The sequence below is a fragment of the Hydra viridissima genome, unplaced genomic scaffold, assembly GCF_058129835.1.
Source record: "Hydra viridissima isolate aposymbiotic clone 2 unplaced genomic scaffold, HvirCarnegie_v1 scaffold_5, whole genome shotgun sequence".
Lineage (NCBI taxonomy): Eukaryota > Metazoa > Cnidaria > Hydrozoa > Anthoathecata > Hydridae > Hydra > Hydra viridissima.
In genome coordinates this window covers 3,359,439-3,378,225 of record NW_028324304.1, presented here as the reverse complement: position 1 = coordinate 3,378,225, position 18,787 = coordinate 3,359,439, and the positions used below count along the sequence as shown (strand labels likewise).

The following is an 18,787-nucleotide window of genomic DNA, read 5'->3' as shown; positions in this document are numbered from 1 at the left end:
GAATCACACACTCTTGTGAGGCTATAACAAATGAAAAAACTATGGCCCTCGATAACCCTTTGTTTAAACATTTCAAAAACTTGTTTGAGCAGCCTAATTTTAAGAACAACCCATCTATGTAAGTAAAATTTGGTTGGGAAGAAGTTAAAGGAACTGTTGTTGAAAAAGCTGCTACAGAATCTCTTGAGTATTTTAGATCTTACTTATTGAGAAATAATATTGTAAGGGAAGATAGAAAAGAACTTGCAGAGCTAGTGATCAGCTATATTTCTCCTTCTATCATTAAAATTCGAAAAACTGGAGCGGTTCATCATGCAAGATTTCTTGGGAAATCTATATATTATTTAAAAATGCAAACTCTTTCACCTCAAATTGATTTTATTCAAAAAAATTGAGAACATATTAAGGTAATAACTGAATTTATAGCTTGTTTTAATGCAAAGTGTTACCTGCAATCAAATGATTCAATCAAAGCTTCTTTTATGGATGTAACTGCTATTCATCAAATGCATCAGTATAAAGCAGTATGTGCAGAACCATTTGCTGTTGATGCTGTGTTGAATTCTTTATTTAAACATACATGGTATATTGACTCAACTCTGATTCCTTTAGCCTTGTTAAATGATGGTGTTGCACTCAAAGAAAAGAAAATAATTGCTGCTGCTATATTATTATTTCCAAAACCTAAGTCATGTTACTTTAAAACTGAAAATAAGCAAAAAAAAGAGATATAAAAATTATTGAAAACTGAACTTAACATTCATCAGCAAATTCCTAGCTTAGTTTCTTCGGTTGATGAGTTCTCCTGGTTAGTTTTTGATATGATCGGAATAAAAGCTCAACGAATTGATGATTGACTGACCTTGCCACCTTATTATTGGCACACGCAATCAACATATAAATTGTTCTTAAAATTTGCAAAAAGTATTGTTATTGTAAACGACCACGCCGAAAGGACAATCGGAATGATGCAATAATTTGTTCACCGCAGAGACGAGCAAGAAATATAAAATAGGCTTATTGCTATGGACAAACTGTGGTAAATTTTTAAGGCATCATGCAGTGAATCTTTATTAACCAAGAAGCATAATAACAAAGTTATATGCAAGAAAAGAATTGCAAAGGGACTACTTAGCTTACGCTCCAAAACTCAGAAGATAGCTTGAACTTTAGTATTTATAATAAAAAAAAATATTTTTTAAAGATACAAGTTCCACGTAATTTAAGTTTGTATCATTCAATCAATCTATAAAAAAATTTTTTTCTAAAAAGCTAAATACAAATAAAATGAAAACAAAACAATATGAATATAAACAAATAAAATAAGTACGAATTATTGCGAATTCTTTCGTTAAATGCGCATATTTTCGTTTTTTGCATAAAATCGTTTTCAATTAAAAGAACTATTAAGAAAAATCATGGATAGGGGAGATGGGGGCGCATTGATCGCCGGGGCAGTATGATCTTTTGGCTTTTACTCGTTCATTTTTGCCTTACTAGAAGTGAGGTTGCAATTTAATTAACCATTATGCTTCCCTAATTGATTATTCGTAATATTTTTTCATAAGGTTATCAGCGTCAAAAAAAATAAAGAAAATATTGTTTTTCGTCATAAAAAGTGATTTTTTTAAATCGTACTATAATTCAAATATATTTTTATTTAGATGTCTGTATGGGTTAACAACAATTTTATTTTAAATTTGTAAGTGTTAGGTGTATAATATAATATATAATTTTTATTTGGCTGCAATTTATACAGTAGATATTGCTATCAATATGTTACCTATAACTATTGGGGTACATTGATCTTTGACTTTGCCCATTGATCGGAGGATCAAAGTGCCCCATAGAAGACGAAGTGCCCCATGTTTTTGTTTATAAGCAATACAGTTAAACGAATGGAATTGTATTTATAATTTTAAAAAAAACTATATATAAACAAACAATAGCTTTTAGCATTTCATTTTTTAAATCTACTTATGTTATAAGCTAGTAATAATAATACTATTATTTTATAATATCAAAAGAATAATATTTAACATAATAATTAAAAAATATTTAACATAATATTGTTATGTTAAATATTAGCATTTATTAAAAACATATGTTTTTATTGATATATTTTTTTACAGATCTTAAAATGGTTAGAAATAGAATTAAAAAAACAAATAAAGTTGCTATACCAAGTGAAACAATGAAAGTAGCTGTTAATAAAGTTTTAGAAGGAACACAACTGAATGTTGTAGCATGTCAGTTTAACATAGATAGAATGACTTTAAAAAGATATTTTCGTAAAAAGAGGCTTAATCCAAATGAAGCTTTCAAGCCTAACTACAACAATAGACAAGTTTTTACAGCAGAAGATGAAAAAAGTTTATCAAGTTATTTACTAATTGCATCAAAAATGAACTATGGCCTTTCAACTAGGTCAACGCGATTATTGGCATATGAATTTGCTTTAAAAAACAATAAGATATGCCCATCATCATGGATCAAAAATAAAATTGCAGGCATTGATTGGTTGCAAGGTTTTATGAAAAGACAACCAGAGTTGTCTCTACGAACACCTGAAGCAACGAGCTTCGCTCGATCAACAGCTTTTAACAAACACACTGTAAGAGAGTTTTTTTCAAAATCTTAAAACGGTAAGAAATCGATATAAATATAATCCTAACTGTATATATAATGTTGATGAAACTGGTTTAACAACCGTTCAAAAGCCGGTAAAGGTTTTAGCTGGTAGAGGAAGCAAACAAGTTGGAAGAATCACATCTGCAGAACGAGGAACATTGGTAACTGCATGTTGTGCCTCTAATGCTATTGGAAATTCCATTCCCCCATTATTTATTTTTCCTAGGGTAAAGTTTCATGATTACATGATTAAGGAAGGACCTCCTGGATGTGTGGGATTTGCAAATCCTTCTGGTTGGATGAACTCAGAAATTTTCATAGAATGGATTAAACATTTTGTTAAATATTCAAACTGTTCTCAGGAATCTCCAGTTTTGTTACTTCTCGACAGTCATGAAAGTCATATTTCTGTTAAAGGCTTGGAGCTTGCAATTCAACACGGAATTACAATGATAGGTTTTCCTCCCCATTGCAGCCATAAATTGCAGCCATTAGATAGAACTGTTTTTGGACCATTGAAAAGGTTTTACAATTCTGCATGTGATAATTGGATGGTTTCAAACCCAAGCCCAATGACCATTTATGATATTGTTTCAATAGTTCGAGAACCGTATACAAAAGCTTTCTCACCATCTAATATACAGACAGGATTTAGAGTAGCTGGCATTGAGCCATTCAATTCTGAAATTTTCAAAGATGACGAATATTTACCATCATCAGTTACAGATAGAGCTGCTCCAGATACAGTTACTATCACTCCTGTCAACAACATGGAATCTGAAATGATACCAGCACATGTTAATCACATAGAGTCTGAAATAACTATAGTAAATATTGAAACAAGTATTTTAAACAAAGTGTCAACAAGTGTTGCTTCTATAATCTCACCTGAGGTTTTAAAACCTTACCCAAAAGCATCTGCCAGAAAAAAAAAAGTTAAAAGTAGGCAGTTAAAAACAAGGATCTTGACTGATACTCCTGTCAGAAATGAAATTCGTTTGTCAAAAGAAAAGAAAATTTTGAAGCAAACCAAAAATCAACAAAAAGTCTCCACAAAAGATAAGAAAGAAACTAAGAATTACTTGCTTAGGAATAAAAAACAATGTAAACCAAAAGCTGCTTCACAACTTCACTTTCACAAATGATGAAATATTCTTAATCAAAATATTGTACTTTTAACAAGTTTTGTAAACGTAAAAGTTGTATTCTTATTTCAGTCTTTATATTTCAGTTCTTATAAATTTCAAGTTGGTGTAAAGTTTTAAACGTATATAAAGCGGGTAGCTTATAGCTGCTGTGATTTATACATTTTTTAATTAAAAATTAGACTAGTGGGTTTAACTGCTATATTTAAAAAATAATTAAAAAATTTAGATGTATTATATGTTATACAATATTACCCTTTGACTAAATTATTTACAAGATTTAGTTATAGAAGTGTTAAACGTTTAGATAATATTACGCATATAAGATCAATGTGCCCCAAGTCGGAGATCATAGTACCCCATAGTTTGGGGTACATTGATCTTTTGAGACGGTTGTTTAAAAGTTAAAATTATTCATGTTTATCAATTTATAAAATCAAAATATTTATATATTCCAAAAGCCAGATAGTTCTACATGCGTTTCGTAGTTAATAAGTTTTTACATCTCTTTCAGGTTCTGCGCAATTTTCAAAACACTGCTACGGCGATCAATGCGCCCCCATCTCCCCTACTCGTCAATTTTTAAAAAAAGTATAAATTATTATGAGCACATTAAAAATAAAAAATAAAAAATAAAAATGTTAAGATTTACCTTGTGCTTAAAGCCTTGCTACGAGGGTAATATTTGGGGCATTTTTAGGGGGTTTTGACACTTGAGCACAAGGTAAATCTCAATATTTTTTTTTTTTTTTTTTTGAAATCGTATTTTTTTTGTATTTGCCCCAAATTTAGCTTGTTTTGTATTCGCGTTTTCGAAATTTTTTTTTTTTGAACACCCCTACTGATGATGTTTGCCCTTGTTTAAGCTTTTTTGATGTTGTTGGGTTCGAGTTCTAATTTGTAACTTCCTTTTGCCGACGTATTTTTTTTTTATACAGTTACATTCAATAAAGTAAGTTTCAGGTTGGGTTTTGCGTTGTAAATTGGATTTATTTTTATACGTTAGCAATGATCTAAAACTTGGATTAGATATAAAAACTGCTCTAAACCCAGCTTTTCTAAATATTTTTATTAATTTAGGGGACAGTGATGGTATCCATGGTAATGATACTGTATGGAAAGTGTCATACTCGGATTAAATTTCATTTTTTCTGTATGGACCATTTTTAAATAATTTGGTTTGCAAGACTTATTAGTTGGCTTATGTCATAACCATTTTCGTTATATATGTGAGTTAGAAAATGAAATAAAATTTCATTTTGTAAATGTTAATCACATAGAGAGTAAGCTCTGTGAACCTAACCTTTAAATACTGCGCTTAAAATTTTTAGGTCGTGATTTGAGTGAGGTTTAACTTGAAGATTCGTAATGGCTTCCTTCCTGTAAACTTTAAACTCGTAATTACTTTTGGTGTTATTTATTACCATTACACTGAGAAAGTTTTATTTTCGCTTTCGATTTAGAATTATGAATTCGTAATGATAAATCGTGAAAATCTTTACTTAATATATATGCATTTTTAAACACCCAGGAGTGTATCATAAACATTGCAATTAATCTATGACGCACCCAAAACGTTCGTTCTGACGTAACACAATAATAGTTTATACATAAAGCAATTATTTACACTAATTACAACACCTCTTGATCTCTAGATCACAAAGTCCGCATATTTACTCGGAAACTTCCGCACTCGCGTCGATCTCCAGAGATTCGGGTTATCCGCGATGGGTTCTTCCGATTCTCTAGTAGACAAGTCAGCTTTAATGGGAGTAGGGGTCACTACTTTAAAACTCATACCGATCGAAATTCACGACCATTTCATCTCAAACCCGCTGAAATGAGCGGATTGCTACTATAAACATATTTTTCGGAATTTCCGCTAATTAAGCGTAAAAACCCGATAAAAAATTACGCGATCTTTGTGTAGAGGAAATCGTTATTCCGATTATTTGAGCCAGCTTTTTTTTAAAGAGTATCTTATTTTGAAAATAAAAGCAGAAATCAAACTTAATCTCTAATATTTTTCATCGACAAATTTTGAACAATAAGGTCAACATTTCATTTTTCATTGTCTTCCTCGACAATAGATAATCACCAGTTCGTTAAAAATTTTAAATATGAACTTGGACACGAATAAATTTCTTACTTTTTTCAGACCAAACTCTATTTTTACATAAATTTCTCCACAAATATCAAACACCAAGTAAATCATTAAATGTTATTTGCAAAAAAAGAGACTATTAAGGTTAGTGTCACTTTTATTTTGGTTTATTTTGTATTGTAGTAGAACACACTGAATTAGATTATAAAAACTCAGAATTTAATTCTAAATTAGTTAAACAACATTCTGTTGAACTATTTGAGTATAATGTCAAAAACAATCTCATCCAGTGGTATTAGCTTTTAACTTCCCACACCACTTTTGTTATAATCTGTCGCCTTCTTTATAGTTGATTGTTTGATGTTGTCCTGGAAGTTCTACATATTTAAATAATACATTTTAAATATCTAGCATTTTACAACATTAATGATATCCTATACTATATTGCATTACTCCAGTATATTGCACCATCTGTATTAGGAACCATTTACACCATGGGCAATAGGTCACTTTTACTATTAGCCAAATTCATTAGACGCGGTCAGCACACTTATGTTTACGAAGTGGGAAAGAAAATAAAATTGGTAGCTTTTAGTTCTATAAGAAACCAAACACGAAACACTTCGTCTTAATAATTTAATCACTTTCGTAGATATTTAAAATAGTAAGATGGTATTGCACTTTTATGCTTTAATAACTTTAAACCAAAAGATTCAAATGGTCTTTTTATTACATAGTATCGTTAACCGAGATCAGAAAGTGTGCAAAAAATCTATATGAAATTGTTTAAAACAAGTGGTATGAACTGGGAAAAATAAAAAACACATATGTGGAGCTCATTGGAGCAAGAAAGAGAGAGAAAATCCTAACGATTTTCCAGACATTATTATACCAGATGACCAATTTGAAAAAATATGCTAAAAACACTCACTTGCTAAAATAAATTTTGATTCATACAAAAATCCAAGTGATATGTTGATATAAATTAGCAAAGAGAATGTTTGAACAAGCCACACATAAAAAAACAGCGTTTCTGAAAATTTGTTGCGTAGCTCTCCAATATGAGATACTACAACTCCAATTATTTACAAAAAAAAAGCTTTATCTGAATTAGTATTGAATAAAAAGCTCAACTCCACTGAAGCTCAAATGCATGACATAAATATTGAACTTGAAGAAGCAAAGGAAAAAGTTAAACAATTGAAAAAAGCCTTCCATATAAAAAATATTGAACTGTCGAAGCTGAAATCTGCTAGCATTACTTACCAAAACAATATAAACAGTCTGAAAATGAAATTCAACAATCCTCTCAAAAACAATTTCAATTTAAGTTTTTAAAAGAACAGCCTACAATGTTTCAATACTTATATGGTTTATCAATAAAACAATTTCAAAATATTTTAGAATGTGTTACTCATTATACTCATTTAATACCATATACAGAAAGTGAAGTTAATGCACTGAGCCGTACAACAACTGATAAAGCAAGAGAATTATTATCTGTTCTAATCATATGTAGGCATGGGCTACATTAAGGGGTAATGGCCTATATAATAGATAAGTCAAAGTCAACAATGCAAGGAATTTTTATTGAATGGGTAATATTTTTAGCTACTACATTTAATGAGATTTGAAACTTGCATCTCGATTTTTGCTTTAAAAAATGCCCAAAAGTTTCATTGAAACAGGACATGGTCTGACAGACCTTGTAGTAGATGCAACAGAGTTCAAATTTCTAAGTGCATCAAGTTTCGAATTAAATTCTCTGATGTTTTCTAATTAAAAAAGTATTCAAACTAGCAAAGCTTTGATTAGCATTTCTCCTCTTGGTGGAGTTTTATTCAGTGAAATTTACCCAGGATCAATCTCAGACTCAGAAATTACTGAAAAATCAATTGTTACTTTATATGTTGAAGAAGAACACGAAATAATGAGTGATTGTGGATTTTTAATTCAAGATTTTTGTGCCAAGAAAAGCATCTTGTTAAATAGACCAATTCAAAAAGATAGCAGTCAATTTTCTGAACAAGATATTGCTAAAAGTTTTGATATTGCCTCAACAGGCATTTACGTTAAACGTTTTATAGGAAGAATACGTAACTGTGGTATCATGAACACTGTTTGGCCAATAAATTAAATTGATGTTTTATCATCTACATCGCAAATGTTAGGCCATATTTTTATTTTAACGATGGAACCAATAAGTCCGAAAGAATAATTAATTGATTTCTCATGTATATATAGTTTATTTATTAAAATAAACCTTATTACAAGTGAAAAAACTAAACTGTGGAAATGTTAAAATTGTTTTCATGTCTAAAATTTATGAAGGGCACAAACTTTGATAACTTTTTTATAAATTTTCTAAATGGTTTTAATACAACAAAATCAGGTACATAACCAATTATATTTTTTCCAAAACTGAGTTGATCCTTAAATTCAAGATGATTCCAAGTTTTTATTTTCTTCCTTTCATATATTGCATTTACTATTTCTTTAATAATTAATAAGAAGAAGCTATTTCGCTCAACTAAATAACATTTTGATATCTTGGTCTCAGGATGGAAAGATTGTAAAACACAAAACTCTGCACCTGTACACTTATATTGTAGCTGACACTGAACATAATATAGAGGGAAATTTGCAAATGTTGTTATTGGCCCAACACAACCTGCTGCTCGAGTTTTCACTTCTAATAAAATGCCTGACGGACTTTATCCATTGAGACTGCAACCATATTTATTGTCAATTAAACTATCAAAGTATCCACATTTTTCAATTTTTGCTTTTGAAAGAAATTTGAAATTTTTAGTTGCTGCATTTTCTAATAATCTACCTCTTTTAATATTTTTTAAATAACCGAGGTCTGGTATTGATATCCCATCTTTAATAACTTCTCAATATAATATAAATTTAGGTTTTCCTAAAATCCCCAGTAAAAAAGTTAATCGAGTAGCTGTAATTTTATGTTTTCTGTATTCGTGCCACTCCCTAGTGTTTTGTAAGAAGTTTATGTAATTAACACCTGATGATTTTGGAGTCACACGGTAACTGATGTCAATATCTGCAAAACCATTAGCAATTTGCTCTCTAATGATAGTATAAAGTGTATTGTCTTTTAGGCCATCAAAAACTCCACGTACATTAGTAATTTCAATATAATTTGAGAAGATACTAGTGAGATTTTTTTTTTTTTTACTTTAATCAATTTTTTTCCTGAAGTGTTATCATTTGAATTATTAGTGAGTTTACAAACGATTTTAATTTTAGTGTTATCAATGTGATTTTTATTTTGATCAAATAATGGGGTTTTGATATAAACGTGGTCTGATAAAGCCAATGGAGTTTTTTGTGTGAATTTATAGTATAAGTGTTAACCCACAGATGACTTGCGTCCATATTGTGATTTCATTAATATAGATTAAACATGTTCCTCTACAGGCATTTCTTCTTTTAACTGTTCTTTCAAATTTTCAATAACTAATGGGACATTTATTTTAAAATAAGTTCGATCTGGATCTGGTGGTGATTTTACTGTATTGCCATCTTTTTTTTTTCTATTTTGCAAAATTTGGTTTAATTTTATTCAAAGGGACCATTGGAATAGATCTTTTTTTCGATCAACGGTATCACTTTTGTAACTGTTCTATGCAGGATAAGGCCAAAATCTTTACTTTTGTGTCTTTATTGTGTTTCAAAAACAATAAAAGTGCAAAAATGTGGTAACGCAAACCACTTGGACCAACTGGACAACCACAATGCCCTTATTCAGGATTAAACCCATTAAAAGGTAAAACAGCTGGTCTCAAATCTTTGTCATATGATTTTTCAATCATTGCTTTAACGTATATAAAATTTTCATATATTAATGTTTTAACAAAAGCTATTTTGAGACGTTGTAGCATTCTAAATGCTTTTTCTTGTTGTCCGCGGCTACCATACTTTTTATAGTCACAGTGTACGTAAAATATATCTTTATTAGCAATAGGGCATAACATCTCGGTTGATGACCATTTAGCTGTAATTATAGGTATTTCAAGCCGATCAAGACTGCATTTAAAACGATAATATATGTTTGCTTTTGCATTCAGTTTATTTGTTAGCTTTGGGTAACGTAAATACATTTTGATTTTGTTTCGTAGTTCCTCTGAAGTTCCTCCTGCAAATTATCCTATTTCTTTTAACCATTTAACGCATCGCTCTTTATTAAAACTTTCTACATTTTCAGACATGATAAATAAGGAAATAATAGAAGCAGTGGCAGTAGTGTTTTGCTAAAGTTTCTTATAAACAAAGTTACCATCTCTACTTTTTTTCCTCCATCAAATTAATTTCGAGACCAGGCCTCTGAAACGAATTTGGCTAATATTGAAATATTGTCAGGTAACTAAAGCTGGTACCTGGCAATTTTTATTTTAGTAAAAATGACACAAATTTGCAAACTCAACAACTGCCAACACACATTGCTTTATTATCATCACCTGTCTATGTTGATCTAAGGGTCAACAAAGACAGGTGATGATAATAAAGCATTATTTTTTATAATGTAAAATTATCAAGGATAACCACTGACTTTCTCTCTCTCTCTCTCCATATCTCCTTCTCTCTCTCTCTCTTAAATTTACACTAAATGATTAAAAAGAGAACCAAATCTTTCGGGAGACAACAAACAATTTTTAGATTGGTCAGAGCAAGGTTGATAATTACTCTAATTTTTGCTAAAAATGTCCGACATGTGTTTCGGCAATTCATTGATTTCTACCAAACTCCTTGTCCTTCATCTGAGACTCTTCCTCAGTTCCATTTGCTCTAACATTTTAAGTCAGGTGGTTTTTTATATACTTCTTGCCCTTGTGTATAGTTGTGGAGAACTTCCTCGTTATATTTGGCAGAAATTGTGAGCGGTTTGCACTCATATGAAAATATAGCTTCGAAGGGGACGATGTTTCTTCGCCATTTTTTCTGGGAGTCACGTTTTACCAATATACCAATTTTAACGGATTTTTGCCACTTCTGGCTTGCATATACTGGATTGTGCGATGATGATATTCAACAATTCCATTTCCAGCTGGCCTGTAAGCGCAACGAAAGAGGATGGACACTCCTCATTCCGCGCATAATTCACCAACGAGTTTTGAGTGAAAAGTCTTGCTGTTGTCAAATAGAACATGCCACAGAGGTCCTCTTTCTCGGAATTATTCTTCTAAATGGAAACACACTGTTGTTTCTTTCTCCTATATGCAAACTTGCTCCCTTTGCCACAGTCAATAATAGACAAATAAATCTCTGATTTATAGTTGGTTTTGTCAATAGCTAAACTGTATCAGCTCTTTTCAACTTCAAGATTTCCTTTTTCCCATCTAAATTTCCCATCTAAACAATCTTTTGCAACTTTTCACAACTGACTCAACGTCTTTTCTATAAACTTTCTCCTTCGGATATGTCTGTTTCATCAAATAAAGGGTTCGATTGACTCCAAAGTGATGAAGATTATGAAACGACTTCAGATCAGGCCGTACAACATTTGCTGTCATTGCAGAATGGTTTGAATGCAGCTATTTTGTGGTACCCTCATAAGAGCATCGGCTTTATTTTATGCAAACTTTACCAGGAAAATTTTTAATTTTATACCGCAGTCCATCACAACGTCTTCAATTAACGACAACCGGCGACGGATAAGTGGTTCTCCAAGACCGTGTACTCGAACGGGTTAGTCACCGTTAATTTAGGAGTTCAACAAGCCGATAATAGTAGCCGAGTCACACTTTTTGGTAATACATTTGAATCCCCATTTTGTTACAATATTGATTCCATTATCACAGCTTCTAACTGTGCAAGATTAATGTGAGCCGTATCATCTTGCTTCCTCAGCCACAAACAGTCTTCTATTATTTCCACAGCCACTTCCAAAACTATGCCAACAGCTAAACTGCTTGCATCGCACCACACTATTGCTTCAGAAGTGTTTTTGACGTTCAATGACCCATGAACGGGATCTTCCTTTGTAAGTCTTTCATTTAAACTGCTTACTAATTTGACAACACGTTCTTTAACAGCAGAGTTCCATCCACAAGTACTCAAAACTCTTTTTAGATAGCTACACGAAGGGCGCAACCAATTTGCTATTGGAAAATGTTCGGTTAGCTGTCCGTAACAAGAAAAGATTTGCCAACATGTCATTTTTCCTTGAGGAACTTTGGGTATGTTGTCACGTTTCCAACGGGCTTGGTTGCATTGTTTGTACACTCGCAATCCAAGCACACGATCATCGACAAGTTTTTCTGGCAGTTTAGAATCCAAGCCATATATTTTTAAGGTTTCTGGAACTCTGCAACTTGACACTATGTTATTATTGACAATCATATCATCAATAAATGAATCCTTCCCAAAATCGACAATTTTGTCTAAGGATAATACCTTTTTTAAGATTTTAGTCATTATTTTGGGCGCCATATTTAAACCAAAACCCAATCTTGTTAGACAGTAACGCTGCCCTTCATACTCCACAACTTGATATTTCCATGATGCTTCGTCGACACGAATCTGCAGGTACGCTCTCTTTAAATCGAGTATCTCAAGATTTTCTCCCAACTTTCTCCACTTGCGAAATTAGGCACTGCAAACATCGCCATCTACAGTATGACTGGATACAAATTCATTCAGGTTCCGGTAGTTCATCACCGGATGTGCATTTCATTTGTTTCTCTGAATTACTGCCATCAACGGAATGATGCCATTACATCACTGTTCAAATGGTTTAAGCCATCCTGGTTCTATCCATTCACTTATTTCAATTGCGTGCTCACTTTTAGCATCCTCAGAGGTATGATAGTTTGGAATTTTGTTGTTTAAAGTTAGTGGTTCCATCAGCCATTTCCAAGACACGCTCCAACTGCCATTTTTGAATTCTGCTACAAAGTCTTTACCAACTAGCTTTTGAATAGTAGGCGAGGATACTTCATTTGTTTTTTCTTGAGAGACTGCAGTTGCACCAATAGTTATTTGTTCCATATCGAAGTTTATGGTTTCGCCGTCTCTCCCAACTTGGACTCCTCCAAGTAGTCGCATTGCCTCCATACCAAGTAGCATTTGATAATTGGGAATAATGTCGGCAACCAGGCATTCCAAATCGTTTGCTGATGTCGTTTATTGAAAGATCAACAATAATCTGGTGTTTTTCTGTAATTGACTTTCCATTCATCACAACAACCTTTTCTGTTGCGTTTTTGAAAATTTTTGCGTTTACATAATCCTGACTTATAATTGATTTGGAGTATCCAGTATCCAACAATGCTTTTATTTTTCTTTCATTGACATATAAGCAGAGAGTTCGCGGTTTTAAATTTTGGAGGAAGTCGCTCGCTTAAAAACAAGTAGCTTCCCTTCCACGTTTTTTGAGTTCCTACACTTTTTATAGCAATGCAGGCCCAGATGATTGTCCATTCCACACACAATGCACCTCTCAATTTCTTTGCTGCAGTTTCGACTAATATGTTCATCCTCGCCGCAACGTTTGCTCGTTATGGTCTTTTTTCCGCGTGCTTGAAAAACCTATCTTGAAAAAATGGCAACAGGATTTACGCGATTAGCAAAACACGATTCTTTACCACGCAAGATTACCAAACTTCTTGATTTTTCAGCGATCTAGCACAGCGACATTGTTGATATTGAGCATGCTGTTTGAAGCGGTTTTCGTAAGGTAATCCGAGAATAAATGCGCACCTTATACACTCTTCGCTTACGTCAGATGATATTAGCCTGCTCAGCCTTGTTAATTCTGCGAGATAAAGGTCAGCGGACTCGTTCTCTTTAAGACCGCGACTTACGAACTCTTCGTATACTGTTAGCGGAGGAGCAGAGAAGGCAGTAGTCAGTGCATTTTTCACTTCTTTGTAGTCTTCTTTTATCTCAAACACCCTGCCTTAAAGAAATAAGGGGAACACCACATGCAGCTTGTCAACTTTTTAAAGTTTTACTGCCAGTTCCGATTTCTGTATCCATTCTGAAAATTCACCCGGACCAACGTACTGCGACACTAAATCCGCGAACTTTATCACGAAACTCATTGCCGAAATAGCTGGTAATAATAAATCTATTTTTGTTACTTTCTTAATAACTTCGTGAATATCTTTAATCAATATATATACATTTGCAAATACCCCCGAGGGTATAATTAACATTACAAACTATCTATAACGCACCCACAACGTTCCTTCTGACGCAACACAATAATAGTTTACATGCAATGCAATTATTTCACTAACTACAGTATTGTATTGCAGGGTGTTGTTAATTCAAAATAAGTTGGAATTGCTCTGCTTCCTTAATTTTTGAAAATCTAGCATGGCTATCATCAACATATCTTAGATAAGATTTTAAGTGATAGGATATTAAATTGTAAAAATATAATGTAAAAACAAGCCCCGTGTAATATAACAGATATGGGTAAAGACAGCTTTTATTTTATCACTATATGCAGTACTGTGAATAAGTTTTGCCCACCATAGTTTTAAAATTATTTTTGATTTTATCATAAAAATATAAAGGACTTATGAAATTAAAAAAATCAAGTTTACAGACATTACATATCGACTGTATAGAGCACAAACGTAATTTGTCCAAAAACCAAAATATGGAGAAAAACGGATTTCAATTTTCAAAACCATTTGTAAAATATAGCAAAGTATTATGTGGGGGCATTTTATCAATGATTACATACTATCATGTATCTAATGTAGGATAGTGAACATCTTAAGTGGTGTTGTTGATTCCAAATGACTTTAAATGTTGAAATTTGTTAAGAGGATGAACAAAAATGGACATGCAACATTTGTGCTCTATAAAAAAGTAAAGAAAAGTCTTATTACGCCTTATTATTTGTGCAATAAAATAATTCGAACACAATTGTTGATCAATGTAATTTAATCCTTAATAAAAATACATTTTATAATCCTTACATTATCATAGTAATAAATTTAATAATCATGGATCAGGGAAAACTATGAATACTGATTATATATAATAAAAAAAAATATAATTGAATTAAATGAAATAAATTTGATAATCTTGAATTTATCATGAAATAATCATAGAACAGATAACATTAACATGTATGAATGCTTTAGCACAATACTTCATGATTACTGTAACCCTAACCCTAATTAAACAAAATAATTTAGTTTTAACTTTTAAACGTCATCATCAGTCTCTTCAGTGGCATCTGGTTGTGGAAGGCGGTCTCTGCATTTTGAATTGCTTGGCAGATCATGGTAGAAGGGTGCATGTTCCTGAGGGATGATGCCTGATTCTATAAGTGATATCAGGTCATTCTTTTTTGGCACCGAGATTGACAGGCGGCGATTGTAGGCAGGCGCCAATGACAGATTTGCAAGCAAAGTTGGTCGACCGCGTGCTATTACAGTATTAAGTTCCATAAATGAGTCACTTTTTATGGAGCATTTGTATTGAATAATGTATGGGCGACTCTTTTCAAATCGCATCCATTTTATTTTCATCCACTGCACTGCTTCATTAAGAGTATTTTTTGATCGATTTTTGACGAATCTTGATAAGGCTTTCAGATCATGTACATCATTATGGTACCTTCTTTTGACAAAAAAGAGTGGATTCTGCTTTCTAGCAAAACCAATTGAAGACCGTTTTTTCAAAAGGGATATAAGTCACATTTTAAATATTTTGAAAAAACTAAAAAAAATTAATAATCTATTTAAACTTTCAACAAATAAAAATTTTTCTTTTTGTAAGCGGTAGTTTATTGTGATTTTCATAAAGATAATTTTACAATTAAAATTTTCTTTTTTTGAAGTATACTTATAACGGGTTAAAATGTAAGAAGTTTTTCAAAAAGGGCATAAGTCCACATTTTTTTAGAGAAAAATAAGTATTTGTGACAAAATTATGTTTTAAATTGTTTGCGAATTAAGTTTATTTGGATGGACTTACAAATTTGTAACGTAAGTTCTTAAAACACACCTAATATTTTTACCACCTCATCCCTTGTTACATGATAAGTAAGACCCTCTCTGTGATTTTTCTTTTTTTGTAAAAATTTAAAATTCATACGTACGCTGTTTAAAAAATAAAAAACTTTTGTTTTATGCCAGAAATATGTTTAATGGAGATTTGAAAAGCGAAAATATTTTAAACGTTTTTCGATGGTTTTCAGCCATACCAGTTCAAAGCATGCTGCAGATCAGTTTTTTTATTTTCATAAAAATACTAAATTGAGTTAATCAAACATTGGTTAAAGAGTTTTTAAGGAATTCAAGATGCCTATGATATAATTAAATTGTTTAATTAAACATTTTTGTTTTAATTCAAAATTTTACCAATAATTACCATCTGAATTAATTTACTGATACTCCCTTCAGCAGAGACGTCATTAGTACCCCTTTCAGCAGAGACGTTATTAATCTATGAACCCTTAATGTTTGGGACAAAAAATTATTTGAATGGATTTAATATTATATTCTTTTAGTACATATTTTTAGACAATCTCTTTTTAAGACAACAATAGAGAACATTTTTTAATACAAAAAAACAAAACAAAAGTTTAGTAAAATTATTTTATTAAGTTTAAACAAACGGTTCATTTTCATCAAACTCATCAACATCATTCTGCATTACTCCCTCAATACCATCAAGAATACAGGCATAGAAGTCCTTTGCATCATATGGTACCTCAAAGAAAGCCATTAACTTTTTTACATCTGCTTTCTTTTCCTTTTTGACTTTGTTTTCTAATGGTCTTGGTATTGCTTCAGTCATTTTTGCAAATAACTGTCCTTTTTTTAATAAAGAACTAACTAGACAAGGCTCTGCAGAATATGCACTTTGCACTTCGATTTTCTTTTGAGAGTAAATTATAATTTTCTGATCTCTCATTGGAAATGGCTTTTTTTTTTTAAGAATCTGTTTAGCCATTTTTTGGTAATCTTTAAGAAACCAATCTTCTCCTAGTTTTTGCACTGCTCCATGCTCTGAAAATATTTTGTAATATTCCAGAGGAGAAAGAATGGTTTCTTTTTTGCGTACCACTTTTTCTATACGCCCAAAAACTTGATCAGGAGGTAAAAAACTATGACCCCTGATTGGAAAAAAATGTTTAACAGCATTAAACATAACACTCGTTTCCACAAAATTTTTCAAACAACACAAAACAACAAAGTTTTTGTTCTGTGATGAACAAGCATCAGAAAATAAATGTAGATCTAATTTCACTTTAGCTCCTCTTTCTGTAATTAAATCTTTTTCCAACTTAGACAAATAGTGAACCAGGGCTGAAGAAACTTCATTAGATCCTCTACCACTCTGAGTTTCCAACCAGGTATAAATAAAAATGTTATCTTTGTTTTGTACTATTTGATCATGTCGAACAAATGTTAAATTATAGAGCCAAATTTGTCGAGCATAAAATACTTCACTAACACTTAATTTAGGAAATGGTTGGTTTTGTTGCATGTCAAAGCACACTTTAATGACATTTTCATTTTTCTCTTTCATAAGAGAGTAGAATTTTTTTGCTCTTAATTTGTGCAGACGATATTTAGCAAACTCTTCTCCCTTTAACTTTGTATCAAATGTTTTTCTTATCAACTTCTTTTGTGCTTCACAAAAAGAACAGATATCTGTTCTTGGGTTTCCAAATCCAACATTAAACTTTGTGTAAAAAATGTTTTTAAATTTAGAAAGTGATGAAATACCCATATTTTCTTGGTTTCTATGAAGTTTCCAGTTTCTCCATAACTTTACAACATTTAATTCAGGTGAAAGGTACACTCTAACACTTTTCCCTCTCCCATAGTGTGAAACACAACCTTTATATTGACTTATAAAATTCACTATTGAATTGGTGATTTCTTTATCACCTATCGTTTGTCTAAATCCTCCGCGTTTTTCAGGTCTCAGACACCCATTTTTAGAGTAATATTTTATAAGATTATGCAATCTTTTTATTCCAACACATGTTATGGAAAGAAATGTTTTTTTACAAACTGGAACTGTTTTACAACTTCTGTCAGCAATACTGTAGTTTATTGAATGTTTTCTCAAACAAAAATATTCATTCTTTGGCCTGTGTCTTTTAACTTGAGTTAATTTAACAAACTTCAGAAGAAAATTATCCTGTTTAACTTTTAATTCTTCATTGTACAGCTTCTGGAAAAAACCTAAAAAAAATTTTGGTATGTCAAGATTGATATAATAAAGAATTATTTGTATTTTAAATTCATAGTATAGATTGAAACTCATAGCTAACTATAATAATTCTGAACTAACAAAAGTGGCTAGTGTAATACAACTGAGCTCACCAACAATATCCAGGTTGCCAAGATTGCCTGCTTTACATCTTTTGTTGTTGTGCCTACAAGCTATGACAGGTAATTTTCCAAGAGATGAATATCTCTGGCGTTTTTTCTCTCCTGTTTTGCTTATTTTCGATCTTTTCCGACCATGTCCAGGGGTTAGAGAGTAAGAAAATATTTCCAGTTCTGAATCTATTATTTTAGATACCATTTTTAGATAAAATTTGTTACGGAAGTTGCTACTGCGCAAGCGTGAACTTAAGTTTTTGCTATACTTTTTTCTAATGCTGGGACTTATGCCCTTTTGAAAAAACTTGGTGATTTTAATATTGAAAGTAAAGTGGATAAATAATTTTCTATCCATGTTATTATAGTTAGATTTGTTCCATTTACACTATAGAATCCAAAAGTAAAAAAAACTCGATTTCAGCAAAAATGGACTTATATCCCTTTTGAAAAAACGCTCTTCAATTATGAGCTCCCACTCTCTGGTTGTGTAGACTTTTTTGTGCCGGAATGCTTTCTCAATAGTCGCATGCATTGAGTCTGCCTCCAGATAACTATGATCTGATTCCATAAACTTC

At 31.7% G+C, this 18,787-nt stretch overlaps 1 protein-coding gene and 1 pseudogene across 1 annotated transcript; one reads left to right on the top strand and one right to left on the bottom strand.

Annotated features, from left to right (window-relative positions):
- Positions 1 to 7,421: 7,421 nt before the first annotated feature.
- LOC149888009 (uncharacterized) lies at positions 7,422 to 9,606 on the top strand (annotated as a pseudogene).
- A 6,852-nt stretch (positions 9,607 to 16,458) lies between these two features.
- On the bottom strand, positions 16,459 to 18,662 carry LOC149888008 (uncharacterized). The gene is made up of 2 exons (XM_090089317.1): positions 18,210 to 18,662; positions 16,459 to 18,068 (listed from the first exon to the last, which is right to left on the bottom strand). Exons 1-2 carry the CDS (start codon positions 18,565 to 18,567, stop codon positions 16,477 to 16,479), a joined length of 1,950 nt encoding a protein of 649 aa, XP_089945443.1. The 5' UTR covers positions 18,568 to 18,662; the 3' UTR covers positions 16,459 to 16,476.
- Positions 18,663 to 18,787: the final 125 nt, after the last annotated feature.